We start from the raw sequence: 19,881 nt of genomic DNA on the forward strand, positions 1-19,881 counted from the left end.
ATTGGGACTCTTTTGCATAAAGTGATATTGTGTTATTGCATGAGCTCTAATATCAGTGTAAGAAGCCATGAAGTTCTTGCTAAGCCTCAGTTTCTACATCTGTGATGCAAAAATATAATAAACTAGAGGCCCGGTGCATGAAATTTGTGTACTGGGTGGGGGCGGGGGAGGGGCCCTCAGCCCGGCCTGCACCCTCTCGTAGTCTGGGAGCCTTCTGGAGATGTCCAATTTATGGCTTAGGCCTGCTCCCCCTGGGAGGAGCGGACCTAAGCCATCAGTCGGACATCCTTAGTGCTGAGGTGGAGGCAGAAGAGGCTCCCACCACCGCTGCTGCACTCACCAGCTGTGAGCCTGGCTTCTAGCAGAGTGGTGCTCCCCTGTGGGAGCGCACTGACCATCAAGGGGCAGCTCCTGCATTGAGCGCCTACCCTCTGGTGGTCAGTGCGCATCATTGAACCGGTTGTTCTGCCGTTCGGTCGATTTGCATATTAGCCTTTTATTATATAGGATGGAGACACTTTAAAATGGAGTCAGAGTTGTCATCCCAGAAGAACTGCCTTGCACATCTTATGCCTAAAACCTTTGGAATGTTAAAACAGGGCAAAATAACCTTTGGATTGGGCCTTAAGCAACATTGTGTCCCAAAGAACTGTTGGCAAGGATAAAGGAAAGTAGGTGTTATGTCTACCAGCTGATGACTACTGGACTGAATTAAAAACACTGTTTAGAATTAGTGTCGTCATGTTAGCTTATCTGCATCAATAGAAATGCCTTCCTTCCAGTGATGTAATGGTTCCTCTTCCCTTTCTTGTAACTATCCCTTGCTTTGTGTCCTAATCAGAACATTATGTAGATTTCTGCCTGAATCAGTGGTTCTGAATAGCTACTCTTTTTTATATCAAATAAATGCTTATTGCCTCTCACTTTGAAAGATCTTTTATTTTTAGGTTAATAGCTCATATCTTCTTGGTCCACTGTGGAAATCACCTTTAAACAGTATGCTAAATACTTGCAAAAGTGCAGTATTCTTTATGCTTCAGGAGCTACTGTTAATCGATTAGGGGCTAGAGTTGTGTGGAAATTACCATCAACTCTGAGTCATGTTCTACAAGCCTGTCAGAGGAGCCCCAGTGGGATGAGAACTACTTGCCCAAAGTGATACTCCATGCATTAAAAATGTCCTTCCTTCTATCACTTTATTTTCTACTCCCTCACTAGCTTTCTGTGATCTCTCAAATAAGCCAGTTGCATTTTTTAAATTTTTATTGTTGAGAGCATTACAGGTATCCCCCCAGTTTCCTTCCCCATTTCCCCCTCCACCTGGATTCTGCCCCACCCAAGGCCTTCACCACCCTATTGTCTGTGTCCATGGGTTATGTATATATGCATATAAGCTCTTAGGTTAATATCTTCCCATCCCTTCTCCCCTCTTCCCTCTGAGATTCTTTAGTCTGTTCCACATGTTCATGCCTCTGGTTCTATTTTATTCATCAGTTTATTTTGTTCATTAGATTCTTTGTTAGTTCATTTTAATTTTCAGATTCAACTGTTGATAGATATGTATTTATTGTCATTTTATTGTTCATATTCTTCTTGCCAGGGTGTTTCCCTGCATCTAGAAGGGTTCAGGAATCTGGAAAAGGGGCTGTGAGTAAATTAATAAACTAGACATGAAATATAAATTTGGAAGGCATTTTGGGGAGCCAGGGGAGACCTAACTTCAGTAACCAAGTTCTCTGAATCTCTGGACCCCTTGCTTTTTATGAACACAAATTGCCCTAAAGCAAAGCAGATATACATATCAAAGGTAAGATTTGGTAAACAGTAGGCATTGTCAGGTTGGGGAACTGCCCTCAGCTGTCAGGCACAGGCAATAATATATGCAAATATTTAGGTTTGGGGAAATGCTTTCAGCTATTTCAGCAGCAGGTAATATGATTCAGCCTGCTGAATGTAGAAGCCCATCAACCTTTTGAGGACTTCTTGCATTTATGACCTGCTGGAATTAGCTTCCAGCACTACTTCCTCCTCCTCCTCCTCCTCCTCCTCCTCCTCCTCCTCCTCCTCCTCCTCTTCCTCATCCTCAAGAAGACTCTTTAACATTTCATGTAATACTGGTTTGGTGGTGATGAACTCCTTTAGCTTTTTCCTGTTGTGGAGCTCTTTATCGGATTTTCAATTCTAAGTGATAGCTTTGCCGACTAGAGTAATCTTGGTTGTAGGTCTTGCTTTTCATTGTTTTGAATATATCTTGCCACTCTCTTCTGATTTGCAAAATTTCTGTTGAGAAATAAGCTGACAGTCATATGGGTACTCTCTTGAAGGTAACTAACTGCTTTTCTCTTACTGCTTTTAAGATTCTCTCTTTGTCTTTAACCTTTGGCATTTTAATCATGATGTGTCTTGGTGTGGGCTTCTTTGGGTTCCTCTTGTTTTGAACTCTCTGTGCTTCCTGGACTTGTAAGTCTATTTATTTCATCAGGTCGGGGAATTTTTCTGTCATTATTTCTTCAAGTAGGTTTTCAGTTCCTTGCTCCTTCTCTTCTCTTTCTGGCACCCCCATATCCCAGAGACTCCTCATACTATCTTCATATTTTTGGGTTCTTTTTTTTTTCCTTTTTGCTCTTCTGATTGGGTGGTTTTTGCTTCCTCATATTCCAAATTCTTGATTTGATTCTTGGGGTCCTCTACTCTACTGTTGGAATCTTTGTAAATTATTCTTCATTTCAGTTAGTGTATCTTTCATTTCTGAATGGTCCTTTTTCATGTCTTTGATTTTCTCACTAAGTTCTTTGAAGTTCTCATTACATTCCTTGAGCATCCTTATAACCAATGTTTTGAACTCTGTATCTAGTAGCTTGCTTGCTTCCATTTCATTTAGTTCTTTTTCTGGAGCTTTCTTCTGTTCTTTCCTTTGTGACGTGTTTCTTTGCCTCTGCATTTTGGCTGCCTCCCTGTGTTTATTTCTATGTATTAGGTAGAGCTGCTACGTCTCCTTGAGTTGGTAGAGTGGCCTTGTGTAGTAGATGTCCTGTGGGGCTTAGCCTTCCCAGTCATCTGAGCTGGTCACTCTAGCTGAGCCCCTGTGTGAGCTGTGTGCACAGTCCTGCTGTAGTTGATCCTTGATTGCTGTTGGCGTCACTTGGAGGAATTGACCCCCAGGCTACAATTCCTGCTGGTTTTTACAGCCTAAAGTTATGGGGACTTCTCTTCCCAGCACTGGAACCCTGGGCTGAGGAATCTGGTGTGGGGCTGGGATCCCTTGCTCCTCATGCAGACCTCCACAGCTCATTCTGCGCCTCCACCCATCCTATCAGTCTCAAAATGGCTTCTTCTTTAATTCTCTAGTTGTAGGACTTCGGTTTGGCCAGATTTCAGATAGTTCTGAATGATGATTGTTCAGTATTTTAGTTGTAATTTTGATGTGGTTGTGGGAGAAGGTGACTACCACATCTATGTATACCGTCATCTTGATTGGAAGTCACTGCTTGCATTTTTGAATTCTTATCTCAGGGTCTGCTTTTTGGGAGGGAGAGAGCAAGGGGTCCAAACTAAGACATGGGGATAGTAATATTTCCTTCATTATGTTTTGTGAGGACTAGAGTGCCGCAGTCTTTTTGCAGCAAGGGTTCAGGAATCTGGAGAAGGGGCTGTGACATAAATGGATATACTAGACAAGAAATATAAAATTGGAAGGCATGGGGAAAGCCAGGTGGAAACCAGCTCTCTAGTGGAGTGGCTCTCCAAATCTCCGGACCCACAGCTTTTTATTTACACATCTTTCCCTTTAGCAAAGCAAACATACATATCAAAGGTAAGGTTTGGTAAACAATAAAGGATTATCAGGTTAGGGCAGTGGTTCTCAACCTTCCTAATACCGCGACCCTTTAATACAGTTTCTCATGTTGTAGTGACCCCCAACCATAAAATTATTTTTGTTGCTACTTCATAACTGTAATTTTGCTACTGTTATGAATCATAATGTAAATATCTGATATGCAGGATGTATTTTCATTGTTACAAATTGAACATAATTAAAGCATAGTGATTAATCACAAAAATAATATGTAATTATATATGTGTTTTCCGATGGTCTTTGGCGACCCCTGTGAAAGGGTCGTTCGACCCCCAAAGGGGTTGCGACCCACAGGTTGAGAACCGCTGGGTGGGGAATTGCCCTCAGCTGTTTGGCCAGCAGCAGGGTAATATAATGCTGATATTCAGCCCTGCTGAATATCAAAGCCCACCAGCCTTTTGAGGACTTTTCGCATTTATTATGACCTGCTGGACTCAGCCTCCCGCACTAGAGCGTGTAAAACTGCTCAGCAGATGGCCTGGCACATAGTGACTGCTCAAAAATTATACTATTGTTGTTACTCCATGAGGATTAATATCACTCACATTAACAAATGGTTGGTGTTATTAAGCTTATTGTAGAGCCAGAGACTTGGGTCAGTAAGAGGTTAGAGACAGCAGAACAGGGGTTCCTAGGTATGGGAGTTCTGAGTTAGTTATCCACTCTTGGGTTCTTGTTGGGGGACTCTGAACAAAAAGGGCTGTCAAGGTAGGTGTGTGGTGGACCTGGGAGGGTTCCTGTGGTTGAGGGGAAAGGGGGCCTTTACCATCAGTCTGTCCTTGTAGGCCTGGACCCTGCTGGACCAGAGTATACCAGAGCCAGCCTGGAGGAGCGCCTGGATGCTGGAGATGCCCTCTTCGTGGAAGCCATCCACACAGACACCGACAGTGAGCTGGGAGTTCCTCCTGGGGTGGGGGAATGAGCACAGGGTAAGGGCTAGGGGGCTGCCATATCTCTGGGTGGCCATGGGCAGATACCCTCCCCTGCTGAACTTCTGTTGCACAGTGAGGCATTCCCCAGCACCCTGCAGGCTCTCTCAGTTTCGTAGCACTGAGATGAATGGTTTTATTTTTAGCTAGCAGCAGGCCGGAGATTTTTTAATCATGGACCAGTCTCACTCTTTGACTCAGCACTAACCCTGTGCTGATGTAGTGCCAGGGTGGGCACTGCTGTTTGGCTGACATATGGGAAAGTCATGCTGCTTTTTCAGGGTGACTGTGCCTGGCCCGGGGGGAATGGAACATTTTACTCCTGGGACAGATTCTCAGGCCCCCAGCGGACGAGTCTAGTTCTTTAGCCCAGTGAAGAGTGAAAAGTCCCCTCTCCAGTAGTGACAGGCCCAGGAAAAAATCCCAACTCTGAATCCACTATGACCAAATTAAGCTCTTCTGACCAGTTAGAAAGGGAGTGGGCATTCCTCCTCATTTCAACTCCCTATCAAATGTCATGAATCTGTGCTAGGCTCTGTGCTCAGCATGAAGGGTAAAGGAAGAAATAGCATCTGTCCCTACCAAAGCGTGTGCAGTTCGAGGGAGAGATGTCCATGTCTCATTCCCTTTGCTCAGAAGTCTTCTTTTAGCATCCAAGACTAACAGATTGATGATTCTAGACGAAACCCGTGCAATCATGGTGTTCAAACCTCTCCTTCCTTCATCTCACAGATAGATACTGGGAACACTGCAGTGAACAGACATACAGTAAATTAGGCCCTGCCCATGTGGAAGTTACAGGTTAACTGGGCAAACATTCATTCATTTATTCCTTCAATAAGTATTTATTAGGTACTCACATGTGCCAGGTATTCTGCTGGATTGAGGATGTAGCAGAAAAAAGACAGGTAAAGGCCCTGCTATTGTGGAGCTTACATACAAATAAACAGACAAGGTAGTTACACATTGTGATTATGATAAAGAAGGATATGAGTTAGAGGGTAACTTGGGCAGACTGTCTACTTTAAGTAGAATTATTGAGGACAGTCTACCCAAAGAAATATTTGACGTGAGACTTTGCAGATGTGAATGAACCAACCCTGAGAAGAGCTGGGAGAAGACCAATTTAGTTAGAGAAGATGGCCAAAATGAAAGCCTGGATATGGGTGGGGGCAGGGCAAAGTGCAGTGAGTGAGGCACTGAGGGAGGTTGAAGAGGAGGAAGCAGAACCAGCTTGCCATGGCCAGGAGTTTAAATTATTCTTGTATGATCAGTGAGAACAGGGCGGTGATTGAATATCCTTAAAAGATTACTGTGGCTACTATGCAGAGAATGGACTTGCAGGGGAGCATTAAGAGAAGCCTGGAGGCACATTAGAGGGTGTTTGCAGTAAGACTGAGAGGTGATGGTGAGAGATGGTGGCAAGGGTGGTGGCAGTAGAGACAGAGAGAAGTAGGAAGATTCAAAATATATTCTTGAATATATTTTGAGCTGACCAGACAGGTGATGGGATAAATGTAGGGAATGAAAGAAAGGGAGGAATCAAGAATAACTCCTAGGTCATTGCTTAATACCTGGATAGATGGCATTAAACAAATAATACACAATCAATTGCTTACAATAATGATAGATGATATGGAGAAAATTTGTGTCTTTAGTAGCTGGATCCGACCCAGTCTGAGGGATCAGACATGGTCATGATGATGAAATGAGGTGTATAGTCTCTCAAACTCCCTCTCTATAGCCAGGTCATATTTCTGCTCCATCAGGAGAGCACAAAAATACGTGGGAGAATGTGCAAATGTGGCCCCAAACATATATATCTGAACTATTGCTTGAAATAAAATAGAAACTATTCCACAAGGAAACTTACCAAGCTTATAACACTTACTGATTTATTAAAACTTATGTTAAGGGATAGTTTTCTTGATTTTCATTAGGCAAATATGAGCATCTTATGAATTTATTTTGTGCTTCCTTTCAGAAAACCCTCTTTAGAAACGTAAGGGTTAGTCCTGCATTCTCATAGCATGTAGGAGTGAGGTGGGTGCTCATTCAGAACACAGAGTAGGTGGGCTCATAAGGTCACACCTCAGGCTCTGCTGCCAGTGGACTCTGCTGTGGGACCTGGGCAATATGCCCCTGCAGTAAGACGGTAACGGGCTTCTGCCTCCTTTCAGACTTGGGTATTCGGATTCCTGTTGGACATGTGGACTACTTTGTCAACGGAGGCCAAGACCAACCTGGGTGTCCCACCTTCATTCATGCAGGTCAGAAAGCCTCAGAGAGTAGGTGTTTGGCTTCCCCAGAGGCCAGAAGTCACCAATACCCTTTGTGTTGAGTCTGCTAGTGTGGGCCAGGGAAGGTCTTCCTTCCAGTATCCTTTGCTATGTCCCATAATGTCTTACTCAGCACTTATTGAATGGATGTCTTTGGAGCCCAGGAATTCTGAGGAGAAGTGACTAAAATTGAAAGCCTTCCCCATACATACACTGCCCTCCCCACTTCTTAGGCACTGCCATGATATGACATCACTCAAGGCAATAATCTCTATTCTTCTTGGGTCCTGCTTTGTGGCAAGAGTCCACACTAGCTACATCCTTTACAGACATAGTTGTGGAAGAAGTAGACCAACATGCCCAAAGCTAGGTAGCCAAAGGATCAATTCACCGAGTGACCATATTCCCAAACTTATTAAATTTAACAGTCCTCCAAAACTCTTTTCAAGATAATTCTTGAGTACATCAATAAACATACATTTCTTCTCTTCTAAGTATATTTTTATGAATGTTATTTTTGAATATACACATATTCATTGAATATATTCTTAGCATTTTAAAAACATTAAATTTGTCAAAAGTTAAGTATTAAGGGTTGTTTAGTCTTCTTATATTCTTCTTATGAATATAGTCAAACTATCAGCATTTCATATAGGAATTTTATCCTCATTTCTGTTGACTATCTTTTTAGTTTCTTCCTGCTTTACCAAATTTTTGACATTTTCATTTTAAGGATTATTTTGACCATTGTATTGAATAACTACTAATCAAATTTACTGATTTTCCAACTTATATATTTCCCCGGCAATTTTGATCAGATGGGATAGTATGGTTTTAATGGCTTTTGAAAATTTCTATGGCATTTAGTTGGCCACCTCTCATTTATTCTTCATAGCATAATTTGAGAAGGATTTAGTTTGTCTCTCCCAGCTCCCTGTTGCAGCTAGAAGGGGGTTGGCCATAGAGCATCCCAACCGGGGCAGGGGAAGCGGGGAATCAGCATACAGCTCAAACTTGGTTGCTGATTTCAGGGTTGGAGGGGTGGTGTCCCAAGATGAAGGGAGATTTGAAGATGCCTGAACCCTGAAATTTTGGCAAACTACAGACCTCTTAGCCCCAGCCAATTCATCCAATATAAATTACTGCAAAATTTTAAATAGTAAACAATAACAATAGAAAACCGAGTTTTTGATAAATTGGGACATTTGGCAAAGTGAGCATATTAGTCAGTTGGCCAGGTGAACCCCAGCACATTGGCTTCAGAGGTTGACTATGAACTGCTTGCTACTGACTCCTTTGATAGTCTTGTTACTGGGTTGGGTCTAATGAGATTGTAATTTTTTTTTTTTTGTAAAAAATTGGTTGTGTGAGTGATGATGAAAGTAAAATGTGCAGACAAGATATCCATTTTGAGAAGTGGGATTAGAATTGCCAAGTCTGTATGCTCTCATTTTCTAAAAGAGAATTAACATGATCACAGAAGAATGGGTCTCAAATTCAACAATTTTTCCCATAGATTAAGTATAGGTATCTTTGTAAAATGAAAAGGGAAAGAAAGAATGCAGTAACCATGTCTATTCATATTCTTTAAATGTGGCTCAGGGGACATCCTATGTATCCATAGCTTACGGGAATAGAAAAGTCAATAGAGTTATGGTAAGAAGCATGAGAGAGTTTCCCTTTGCCTCTCATTGAAAATGTGGTTGTGTTTCTTTCCCCTGTTCAGGCTATAGTTATCTGATCTGTGATCATATGAGGGCTGTGGACCTCTACATCAGCGCCCTGGAGAATCTCTGTCCTCTGATGGCCTTTCCCTGTGCTAGCTACAAGGCCTTCCTTGCTGGACACTGTCTGGATTGTTTTAATCCTTTTCTGCTTTCCTGTCCAAGGATCGGTAAATGCTACCTCTTTGTTTTCTTTGACAATTTGGGGGAAGTCCAAGTATTGCTAGTTGTCACTGCTCTAAGTCCTGATCAATGGTCAAGAAATCTACCCAACTGTGATAAAGAAAACTTAATTGATGGGGTGTTCAGCCTCTTTTAACCTGGAGGATGTCATTTGGCCTTGTGTCCCATCCCTCACTCTCTATACTGCTGCCTGATCCCATACTCACCCTGCACACACCCTTAACATGCACACAGCCCATCCCCTGCAGGACTGGCCTCAGGATGCTCTCTAGAAACATTGCTATATTCCAGAGCCTCTGACTCCACTTGTAAACTGGATGCTGGACAAAGGTCTTTTGAGTTGGTACAGCCATTCTTGAATTCCTGGTAGTCCCTAAATCAAGGTGCTGTGGGGCAAGTCCCCAAGATTGGCACACATGGCCCACTTTAAAGGTGTGAGGCTGTGGTGGCCATGCCAGCTGGAGGAGTGCCTAATTGCTGGCTGGCTCAGGCACGTTCCTGGATGATCCAGGCCATTCTGAGGAGAAGGCTCAGGAAAGGCTGAGGGATCTGGAGTTGCCTCACCTGTGCAGATCATTGCTGAAAACATCCTGGGGTTATCTTCCAGAATGTAGGGCTTCAGGAAAAACTCTGGGGAGTGTAAATGGTTCCTTCCCCTTTCTCTCTCTCCCACTTCCCACCCCTGGCTCAGAGCTACAACAGCCTGGCATTGCTCACATGAATGAAATTGATTTCATCTTGACAAAATGGTAAAGTAAGGCTAGCTTCCCACAATAAAGCAAATCAATATTACTGCCTACTTGTTGGGCATATGTCATGATTCCCCTCAGATGTGACAGACTGGCTGGTGTAACAACCACTTCTCTCACGACAGCCTCATCTCTCACTACACTTTCACTGACATGGCACATCCCGGGGATGCTAACTACTGTACTCCTAAGAGCATTGTATATTTCCTTACTCTTTGTGCCTTTGTTGAAACTGTATTCTCGGCCCAGAATGCCCTTCCCTACTTGTCAACCACTATTCAGCTCAAATATTTCCTGTGATCCTACTACCCAGGAGGTAAATGCCATTAAACAACTGTCATGTAGATTGTTTTGCAAGTTGGAGTCATAATTTCAAATTTCTTAGAAATACCTCCTGAGAATGGGCCAGGTGATCTAAACTTCCTGTTTACTTGTGTGTTTATCCGCAGCTGGTCTGAGTTGCATGTATCCTGGGACTCACCATAGGGCATGGCATGTAATGAGCATGCAGTGTGGTTGCTTGCAGAATGAATAGGTGCATGAATTAATTAATATGTGGCTGGATGCCATGGACTCTGAAATGGCCGTCTCAGGACTCTGCTGTCTTTGTTTCTTGAATTCTAGGGCTGGTGGAACAAGGTGGTGTCAAGATAGAGCCACTTCCCAAGGAAGTGAAAGTCTACCTCCTGACCACTTCCAGGGCTCCGTACTGTGGTGAGTTGGGGATAAAATGCACAGCTCAGGTCTGCCAGTGTGCTGTCCAGCAGAGTCCAGGGCTCTGGCTTGGGCTGTGTCCAGCCCAGCTTGGTAGCCAAGGTGGGAGGTGAAGGACTGGGGCAAAAATGTCATGGGAGGGGTGGGGCACAGCCACTACCGGTCTTAGTTAGAACCAGAACTTTCAGAGCCAGTTTAACCCATTACTCTACTAAGGGTGAGGACTTGGGAGCATCTTCCTATTTATATACTGATCCTAGTCCCCCACCTCAGCTACCCCCAAATCTGCCCCTCCAGTGTGGGCTCTCTCTAGAGTGGTATTCGAATGTACTTCTGGCTTCTTCCTTCCTGCAGTTGATGCCCATTCATAGATCCCAACTGTCCACTGTTGCTTCTAACCTTAGCATTTCATTGAAGCTAAGGTGCCAGTGATTATAAAGATGTTAAATGTGAGAGAAAAGTGTGCCTTAGAATCTATGGATTACATTGTAGGCTGAAACATCATCTTTCCCTATATGATTTGCATCTTAACTAGGGTGACTCTACTTCCTGGTTTGTGTTTTTATCCTGGGATCTCGTCTGGTTTATTGTGTGCACAGAACAGAAGTAGACTGGGTTAGGATGATAAATTTATCATCCTAATTCTAATTCTAACTGATTTTCTGATCTACTGGAGGGATCTTTGTGGCCATACCTTACTGGTACTAGAAGGTCTGGTGTGGTGTGATTGGGAGATCAAAGTTCAGACTCTGTGGTCTTACAGACCAGGATTTGAATCTCAACTTCTCCACTCACCAGCTGTGTGACCAGGAGCAAGTTAATTAATCTTTCTGAACTTCTATATCCTTATGTAGAAAGTGGGAACAATAATTGTACTGTATCTACTTTGATGAACCAATTACACAGATAAAATAGTATACAGAAAGTTAGTAACTCAGTGACTAGAACCCGATAATTAATAATTCCCTTTATCAATCAGACAATTTGGGAAAGTAGATGTAGGTGTTTCCAATTTCATTCCAGAGAATTCATGGCTCCCTGTTAGGAACAAAGTAGGTTACAAGAGTTAACTGTGGGCTTTTCACATGTATCAGCTCCCTTGATAACCCAACTCTGAGAGGTAGGTGTGAGGAAAGGGAGGCTCTGAGAGACTGAGTGATTGCCCAAGGCTACATAGCTGGGTGAAAAAGTCAGGATTCAACTCTAGGCCTTCTGACTCCAAAATCTATACTCTTCCTATGCCACCTGCCTCCACACTTGTTTCTTTGCTCCTCTTCTGAGAACCTGCTCTTTACAGCTGTATTTCTCAGCTACTCATCTGTCCTCAGCACCCCTTGGAGGTCAGCCTGAGGAGGATGCTTAGTCCAGCGGTGGAGGCAGTGCTGTGGGGAGCAGACGTCCAGTTCTATTTCCCAGGCAGCTTCCGGGCCACCTGAACTGGCTCCTCCCTGTCTGCACAGGGAGCACATGGAGATTAGAGGCATTTGAAGGTCGTTACTGAGGCAGATTCATGTAGCCATAATTTTTCTGTTTTAAATTTGTTGTGAGACCTCCTCCCAATGCCCGCAGAAGCATGGTCCTGTCTGTTCAGGAAAACCTGTTTGCCTTTGTGCTTTGAGGCTTCTGTTCTGAGTGTTCAAGCTGGGACCTTCCATGCCCTTGGGGTATAGTCTTCCACCTGGTAGTGCAGGTGGTGCTGGCAGCTGGCAGCTCCCTGTTCTCACCCACTCCCAGGCCATCATGGCACTGGGCTGGGCTCAGCAGTGCTTACCAGGACAGGGATTACCCTATACCCCTGCCAGGCCTGTACCAGCAGGTCAGAACAATCTTCTCTAGATAAGATGAAACGAGGTAATAGAGAAGAGCCTTTTCTCTATTACCTAATTCTCGTCATGTTCTATGAGGTGATGCTGGAGTGATTGTTTACAGATGAAGCACAGAGAGGTTCAGTGACTTAGACAAGGCAACACAGCAGGTAAGCAGCAGGGCTGGGCCTTGTATCCAGTCTCTTGATCAACCATCCAGGGCTCTGTGTGCTGCTTCCCATGTCATACTCCTGTGCAAATTGGCTCCCACTGACCCAACGTTAGCAGACCTGGTCCTCCTGGGCCTTCCAGATAATATAGAGCAGGGAGAAGCAGAACCTTAGGAAACTTTCTTTTTTTATATATATTTATTTATTTTTATTGCTAAAAGTATTACAAAGGGTATTACATATGTGTCCTTTCCCCCCGCCCTTGACAATCCCCTGGCCTCCCTTACCCCCCAGTGTCTTATGTCCATTAGTTATGCTTATATGCATGCATACAAGTCCTTCGGTTGATCTCTTACCCCCCTCCCTCCTGCCCCCAACCCTCCCTGGCCTTCCCACTGCAGTTTGACAATCAGTTTGAGGCAGCTCTGCCTCTGTATCTATTATTGTTCAAAAGTTTGTAATGGTCTTTATTATCCATGAAATGAGTGAGATCATGTGGTATTTTTCCTTCATTGACTGGCTTATTTCACTTAGCATAATGTTCTCCAGTTCCATCCATGCTGTTGCAAATGGTAAGAGTTCCTTCTTTTTTATAGCAGCATAGTATTCCATTGTGTAGATGTACCACAGTTTTCTAATCCATTCATCTACTGATGGGCACTTAGGCTGTTTCCAGATCTTAGCTATGGTGAATTGTGCTGCTATGAACATATGGGTGCACATATCCTTTCTGATTGGTGTTTCTGGTTTCTTGGGATATATTCCTAGAAGTGGGATCACAGGGTCAAATGGGAGTTCCATTTTTAGTTTTTTGAGGAAACTCCATACTGTCTTCCATAGTGGCTGCACCAGTCTGCATTCCCACCAGCAGTGCACGAGTGTTCCTTTTTCTCCACATCCTCTCCAGCACTTGTCGTTTGTTGATTTGTTGATGATAGCCAGTCTGACAGGTGTGAGATGGTACCTCATTGTTGTTTTGATTTGCATCTCTTGGATGATTAGTGACTTTGAGCATGTTTTCATATGTCTCTTGGCTTTCTGAATGTCCTCTTTTGAAAGGTGTCTATTTAGATCCTTTGCCCATTTTTTGATTGGATTGTTTATCTTCTTTTTGTTAAGTTGTATGAGTTCCCTATAAATTTTGGAGATTAGGCCCTTATCAGATATGACGTTGGCAAATACGTTTTCCCACGCAGTGGGTTTTCTTGTTGTTTTGTTGATGGTTTCTTTTGCTGTGCAGAAGCTTTTTATTTTGATGTAGTCCCATTTGTTCATTTTCTCTTAAGTTTCAACTGCCCTAGGAGCTGTATCAGTGAAGAAATTGCTTCTGCATATGTCTGAGATTTTGTTGCCTTTGGATTCTTCTAGAATTTTTATGGTTTTAGGAAACTTTCTTGATCAATGATGACTTCTGGCAAAGAAGTGGTATAATTAAATTCCTAAGGCTCATGTAAGTTAGCTTTTATTTTCTCACATCACAATTATCCACTTCAGTTCAACCTTGTCCATCACCGTAACAATCTACATCCCATAGTAAACAAATGAGAAAGAGAGATGGCAGGTGTGTGGCACTTTCTTGGGTGTGGGTATGGGGGTGGGGGAGAGCATGTAGTGCTGTCTTTTCTTCTGGTGAGTTCTTGGCATCTTGGCATCTCTCCTGAGTCCTGTCACTAATCGCATGAGCCTGGAGGAACCACAGGCAGGGGAAAGGGGAAGGACGGCTTCTCCAGCTATGTCCCAATCGCCAAAGGAGTCTGTGAAAATGTTCCAAGACCAAAGTTACTACAAAATGCCGCCAGATGGGCCTACCTCTTAATAAGAAAATAGTGGGGTGTTAGGGAGGCTGCACTCCTTAACCTCTCCTGCCAGAGGGACAGCAGGTTCTAGCAGGTTCAGTGACTTAGACAGGGGTATTTCCCTGAGCCAGGCACCTCACACAGTCCGTGTCGATGACACCAGCCTTGAGAGCCCCCGTGACCATGCTGCCTGGCGGGGGGAGATGCCACATAGGCACCCTCTGCCACAGGGAGGGAAATAGTCATCTCCTGCACAGTGTGCTCCCCGACACTGTGTATATGAATGGTGGGGTTGGGGAGGGGCGTTACTATATTTGTGATTTAATTATTTAGTGTAAGAGATACTCCTTTTGGTTCTTTTAAAATCACACGACCAGATAACGTCACCAAACAGTAGAGTGGGACATTCTAGCATTACAAGTAATAATAAAAACTAACATGGATTGAATGCTTCTGAGGCACAGGCACTGTCTATGGACTTTATATGTAGTCACTCATTTCATTCTCATTGAGACCTGTGAGGGATCTATTTTTATTTTCCTCAATTAACACTCGAGGAAGCTGAGGATCTGCAGTGACAGGTAATCTGCTTCAGGTCACACAGCTACGAAGAGGTAGGGCCGAGACTTCTAATCGCACTGCTGTGCTCTCCCGGGGGCTTTTTGGGCATGGCAGCCACCGACCTTTAGCTCACTTGTCTGCTCTACTTTGGTTTCCTAGCGCATCACAGCCTTGTGGAGTTTAACTTGCAGGAGCCAAGAAACAAGGACACCCATATCGTGGTCACCTTCTTTAGCAGCAATGCCACCTCCTCAGGCAAGATCACCATGTAAGTAAGTGTCCCTCACGGCTGGCTGGCTTCTCTCCTTAGGACATAGTTTTATTTTACACACACACACACACACACACACACACACACACACACACACACACATCCCAAGACAGGCACTGTGTCATCATTGGTGAGTCAGCCGAGCCCACTGGGCTGGGGCTGGGGGTGAGGGCAGAATCTACCACAGACACATACTGGGCAACTGTCTTAGGTTCAGGGTCAGTACTGGGTTCAAGCATATTGCATTCAGACAGGAGCAGATGAGGCAGGCAGGCAGCAGTGATGGGGTATCCCAACAGGTGATAAAAACATAGAAATTGTGTCCCTGATAGGAAGCAGTGCTCAGGTATCCAGGAGGGGGCATCAGGGATGTCAAAAGTAGGAGGGCTTCAGCCATTAGGAAGGGCAGGCCGGAGCCTGGGAAGCACCCACTCCTGAGTAGGGGAGCAGCACTGGGTAAGTTACCAGAGCAGAATTGCAGGCAGTGTCAGGTAGCAAATGAATGCAAAGGGAGGGCCAGCAGGCTTGATGCTGGGTGGTGCCAGTTACTGGAACAAGGGCTGAGTGTTTCCTTCCTTTGTGGTCACACCTGGGCCTAGCAGCTGGTTGGGACCAGAGGACCTCAACTCTAAGACATCACAAGCCAGGCAGGGAAAAGGACCTCAGCAGTGCATGCTTCTTCAAAAAGCAATTGGTTGGTTACTCACAAATGAGTAAGACACTCACTCATCAGATAAAACAGCATCTCAGTTAGGGTCCAGTCTGGAAACCAGATCCAAGCCAGGTAGTCCAATAGAAGGGATTTAACTCAGGGAACTGATTATGAATGTGTTGGGAGAGCTGAAAACCCAAAAGGATGGGAGGCAATGCAGAAATCAGCCAGAGGAGGAGCCATCTCACCCTGGGGCTAGAGGGACAAAGTCAGGGCGGTTTTGGCAGAGCACAGAACTGAGCTAGATTCTCCCTGGAACCTGCTGGCAGAGGAGCCTGAGAAATATGGTTTGCAGGAGAATGGAAAGCACACAAATGGGAAAACGACCAGTGTGCGCACATACCAGGGTAGAAGTGCACAACTGTCAACAAGGTCAGATGCTATGTAAACATGTAAAGCGACACTTGACCACGTGTGAGGACATGATATTTGAGTAGAGATTTATTTATTTTTTATTGATTTCAGAGAGGAAGGGAGAGGGAGACATAGAAACATCAATGATGCCCTAATGGGTTTGGCTCAGTGGATAGAGTGTCGTCCTGTGGACTGAAGGGTCCCAGGTTCGATTCTGGTCAAGGGCATGTACCTTGGTTGCGGGGACATCCCCAGTAGGGGGTGTGCAGGAGGTGGCTGATCGATGTTTCTCTCTCATCGATGTTTCTAACTCTCTATCCTTCTCCCTTCCTCTCTGTACAAAAATCAATAAAATATAATAAAAAAAAGAGAGAAAAAGAAAAAGAAACATCAATGATGAGATACAATCATTGATTGGCTGCCTCCTGCATGCCCCACACTGGGGATCAAGCCTGCAACCCAGGCATGTGCCTTGACCGGAAATCGAACCTGGGGTCCTTCAGTCCGCTTCACCAACACTCTACCCACTGGACCTCACCATCTAGGGCTGAGTAGAGATTTAAGATTCTCAGGAGTTGCTCAGGTCAGGGTTAGTGAGACTATGACCCTGGGAGGGGACAGGAGGGGGTGAAGGCCCCATTTGAGGAGGCTGGAAGGGCAAGTCAGGGCCACTCCAAGCAAGGCCCTGAAGGTTAGAGATTTTGGTTTTATCCTGAGAATCAGGTTGGGGAGCCACTGGGAGTTTTAAACAGGAGTGTGACCAGATCAGTTTCGGGTTTGAAAACATTTCTCAGGCTGCAGGGCTGCACATTAACTGTGCTTTCAGGGAAGACAAGTCTCTGCTGGAAGGAACAGGACTTCTCGGCCCCCAAACAGCCTGCGACAGCCAGGGTACAGCTCACCAAGGCCACACCATGAACATGGCAGGCAGTCAGGACCCCAACCAGATCTCCAGGTGCCTAGCTGAGCCCTGTAGATTGTGGCTTTTCTTCTTCAGATCACTTCAAAGGTGTGTTTTGAAGCATCCTTCTAGAAGGGTGTTTTCGTCACCTCTCCAGCCCATTGGTAGTCCAATAGAAGGGATTTAACTCTGTGACAGTGACACACAACTCTGGCTGCACATTAGAATCACCTGGAGAGCTTCGAAAAATACTGCCACTAAGCTCCACCCCAGAACAATCTGAGCAGAATCTCTGGGCATTGCCTCAATAGCTATACTTTTTTTTTTTAATAACCTTTTATTTTTCAATTACAGTTGTCGTGCAATATTATAATAGTTCCAGGTGTGCAAACCAATGAGACTTGACATTTATATAATTACAAAGTGATCAGTCCGATAAATCTAGTACCCATGGGACACCACACATAGGTATTACAATATTATTGACTATCTTCCAACAGGTATACTTTTAAAGCAGGGGCAGGGAACGCCCAGCCCACTAGTAGTATAAGGCCCAGGAAACCATTTGGTCTGGCCCTGCCAAGGCATTAGGGGTGAGTTAGTGAAATGTTTGACCAAACATAGCAGGCTGATTGTTGATAATTTTGTAAGGCCCAAGAATGATGTTATAAATATTCAAATGGCCCCTGCCAGAAAAAGGGTTCCCCAACTCTCAGAACATAATTACCTTAAATTCCTTGGTGTTTTTGTTTTCTTACAGAACAGAAATTGAAAAAAAGGTGGGGGGAGGGGGCCTGTGGATGGTCTTTCCCCAACTTTCTGTAATTTTGTGAAACCCCCAAATTTCCTTCTAATTAGAGAATTTACCTGGGCCTAGTCCCCAGCCACTCACAGCGTCCTTCAAACTCCTAGTTTGCAAGCTCCTCCATCCAAGCAGCTTCTTCCAGTGAACATTAAATATTTCAAAAACACTTCCCACATCCTATCTAATAAAGACAGAATATGCTAATTGACCCTCTCACCATGGCAAAGATGGCGGCACCCACAGCCAATAAGGAGGGAATATGCTAATTGACTGTCCTGCCCTCAAAGATGGAAGTGCCCACAGCCAATAAGGAGGGAATATGCTAATTGACTGTCCCGCCCTCAAAGATGGCAGCACCCACAGCCAATAAGGAGGGAATATGCTAATTGACTGTCCCGCCCTCAAAGATGGCAGCGCCCACAGCCAATAAGGATGGAATATGCTAATTGACTACCACGCACTCAAAGATGGTGGTGCCCACAGCCACAAGATGGCGCCCAGTCCCCTCAGCCCCGCTGGGGTGGCAGGAGTGCGGCAAGGCCGGGCGTCCCCCAGTCCCCTCAGCCCCCCAGGTGCCCAGGGCTGGCCTGAGGCACAGACAAGCCTCGGATGGTGGCTGCCCACCCACCCAGGGCCGGCGGAGGCTCAGGTAACCAGGGCCGGCCGAGGCTTGTGCTGCCAGCAGTGGCAGCAGCAGAGGTGTGATGGGGCGTTGCCTTCCCCTGATCTCTGGGTCACCTCCCGCCCCTGAGGGCTCCCAGACTGTGAGAGGGGGCAGGCCGGGCTGAGGGACCCCCCTCCTCCAGTGCATGAATTTTCATGCACCAGGCCTCTAGTGTAAAATAACAGGAACAACTTTTATACAACGTTATACTTGATCTTCCTCAAAAGGGGAGAACAAACTAAATGACTAACCCTGGGTTAAAAAATACACAAAGAAGACATTTCATCTCTGTGGAAGCCAGAAACGAAAAGGAAACCTTGCTGCTGAGCCAGGCCCGGCCTCACCCACCTTCTGCCCGAGAGCCCAGAGAGGACTGAAAGGCAACCCGACCAGAGCACAGGAGGCACCTGGCGCCCTCCTGGCTCTGTGGGTGGGCCTGGCCAGTGCCAAGCCTGTGCTGCTTGGCAGGCGTCTTCTCCACACGGGGTCCTGCTTTTGCCTAGGGTCCTGTGGCCCTTTCTGGGGCGCTTCTCTAGGTTGATCACTGCATACTCCTCTCTCCATCGTTGTCTCAGGACACGAGTCCAAAGTGATGCCTGAATCTTGCAAACCGGCGGGCAATCAGGGCAAGGCCAAGGGGGCGGGTTGGGAGAGTCCTGGATCCCGTGCTCACTCGGAGCCCCCGGGCTTCGTCAACACCAGCAAACCCTGTGCTTCCAGCTCACGGCTGGCGGGAGAGCCGGGTTCACACCTCCGACTCCCGCTGGGAAGAGATGAAACCTGGATCTCACCCCAGCTCTGTCTAGTTCCCAGACCTGATTTTTGTTTCTTCCCACCCACACATTCATACTCGGTCTAAAATAGAGCAGTCCTCGCATTTTCTAACTGCAATGACGGCGGCAGCGGTTCCGCGGGGTACACTGCCATCAGGGCTGCCGAGGGGTGCAGACAGCGGCTCTTGGGGGACTGTGAGGGGAAAGCGCCCGGATTGGGGCTGAGATCCGGGGAAAGCCTCACTGCCCATGGCCATCCATGGGGGAGGAGAGTCCTGGGCCCAAGCCCTCATCTACTGCACTCGGCTGCCTCCGCCACAGCTCGGTGCCTGTGCCCGAAGCCCATTTTCGCAGCCCCAAGCCCGTTTCATTAAGAGCGAGCTCCCGGAGAAACCAAGATGGCGGCATAGGTAAACACTGGAGTTTGCTGCCTCGAACAACCACCTTTAAAAATACAACTAAAAGACGGAACGGACATCACTCAGAACCACAGGAAAGGCTGGCTGAGGAGAGACTTCTTTCAACTAGAAGGGAAAAACAACAGCATTACGAGGCCTTAGAGGAGGCGCAGTTGTGGAAAATTTGGAGGGTACGGTGGTGCCGGCGGTGGCGCGCCAAAAGCGGGCTGGGTGGCT

General features: G+C 45.7%; 2 protein-coding genes across 3 annotated transcripts in view; both read left to right on the forward strand.

Annotated features, from left to right (window-relative positions):
• Positions 1-19,881, forward strand: part of PLA1A (phospholipase A1 member A) — a 41,751-nt gene that overhangs the window by 15,658 nt on the left and 6,212 nt on the right. The window contains exons 5-9 of one of the 2 annotated variants that reach the window (XM_006090911.3): positions 4,642-4,743; positions 6,966-7,055; positions 8,791-8,958; positions 10,345-10,434; positions 14,926-15,034. In XM_006090911.3, the coding sequence (XP_006090973.1) occupies positions 4,642-4,743; positions 6,966-7,055; positions 8,791-8,958; positions 10,345-10,434; positions 14,926-15,034 (559 nt within the window). Of the gene's footprint in view, positions 1-4,641; positions 4,744-6,965; positions 7,056-8,790; positions 8,959-10,344; positions 10,435-14,925; positions 15,039-19,881 lie in introns of both variants that reach the window. The other variant, XM_006090913.3, reaches the window with a different exon arrangement.
• The window catches only part of LOC102441524 (endoplasmic reticulum export factor CTAGE5-like), a 4,585-nt gene continuing 4,209 nt past the window's right edge, over positions 19,506-19,881 (forward strand). The window contains 1 exon segment of the mRNA XM_023755800.1: positions 19,506-19,622. Within this exon segment, the coding sequence (XP_023611568.1) occupies positions 19,506-19,622 (117 nt within the window).

The sequence above is a fragment of the Myotis lucifugus genome, unplaced genomic scaffold (genome assembly GCF_000147115.1).
Source record: "Myotis lucifugus unplaced genomic scaffold, Myoluc2.0 scaffold_84, whole genome shotgun sequence".
Taxonomy (NCBI): Eukaryota; Metazoa; Chordata; class Mammalia; order Chiroptera; family Vespertilionidae; genus Myotis; species Myotis lucifugus.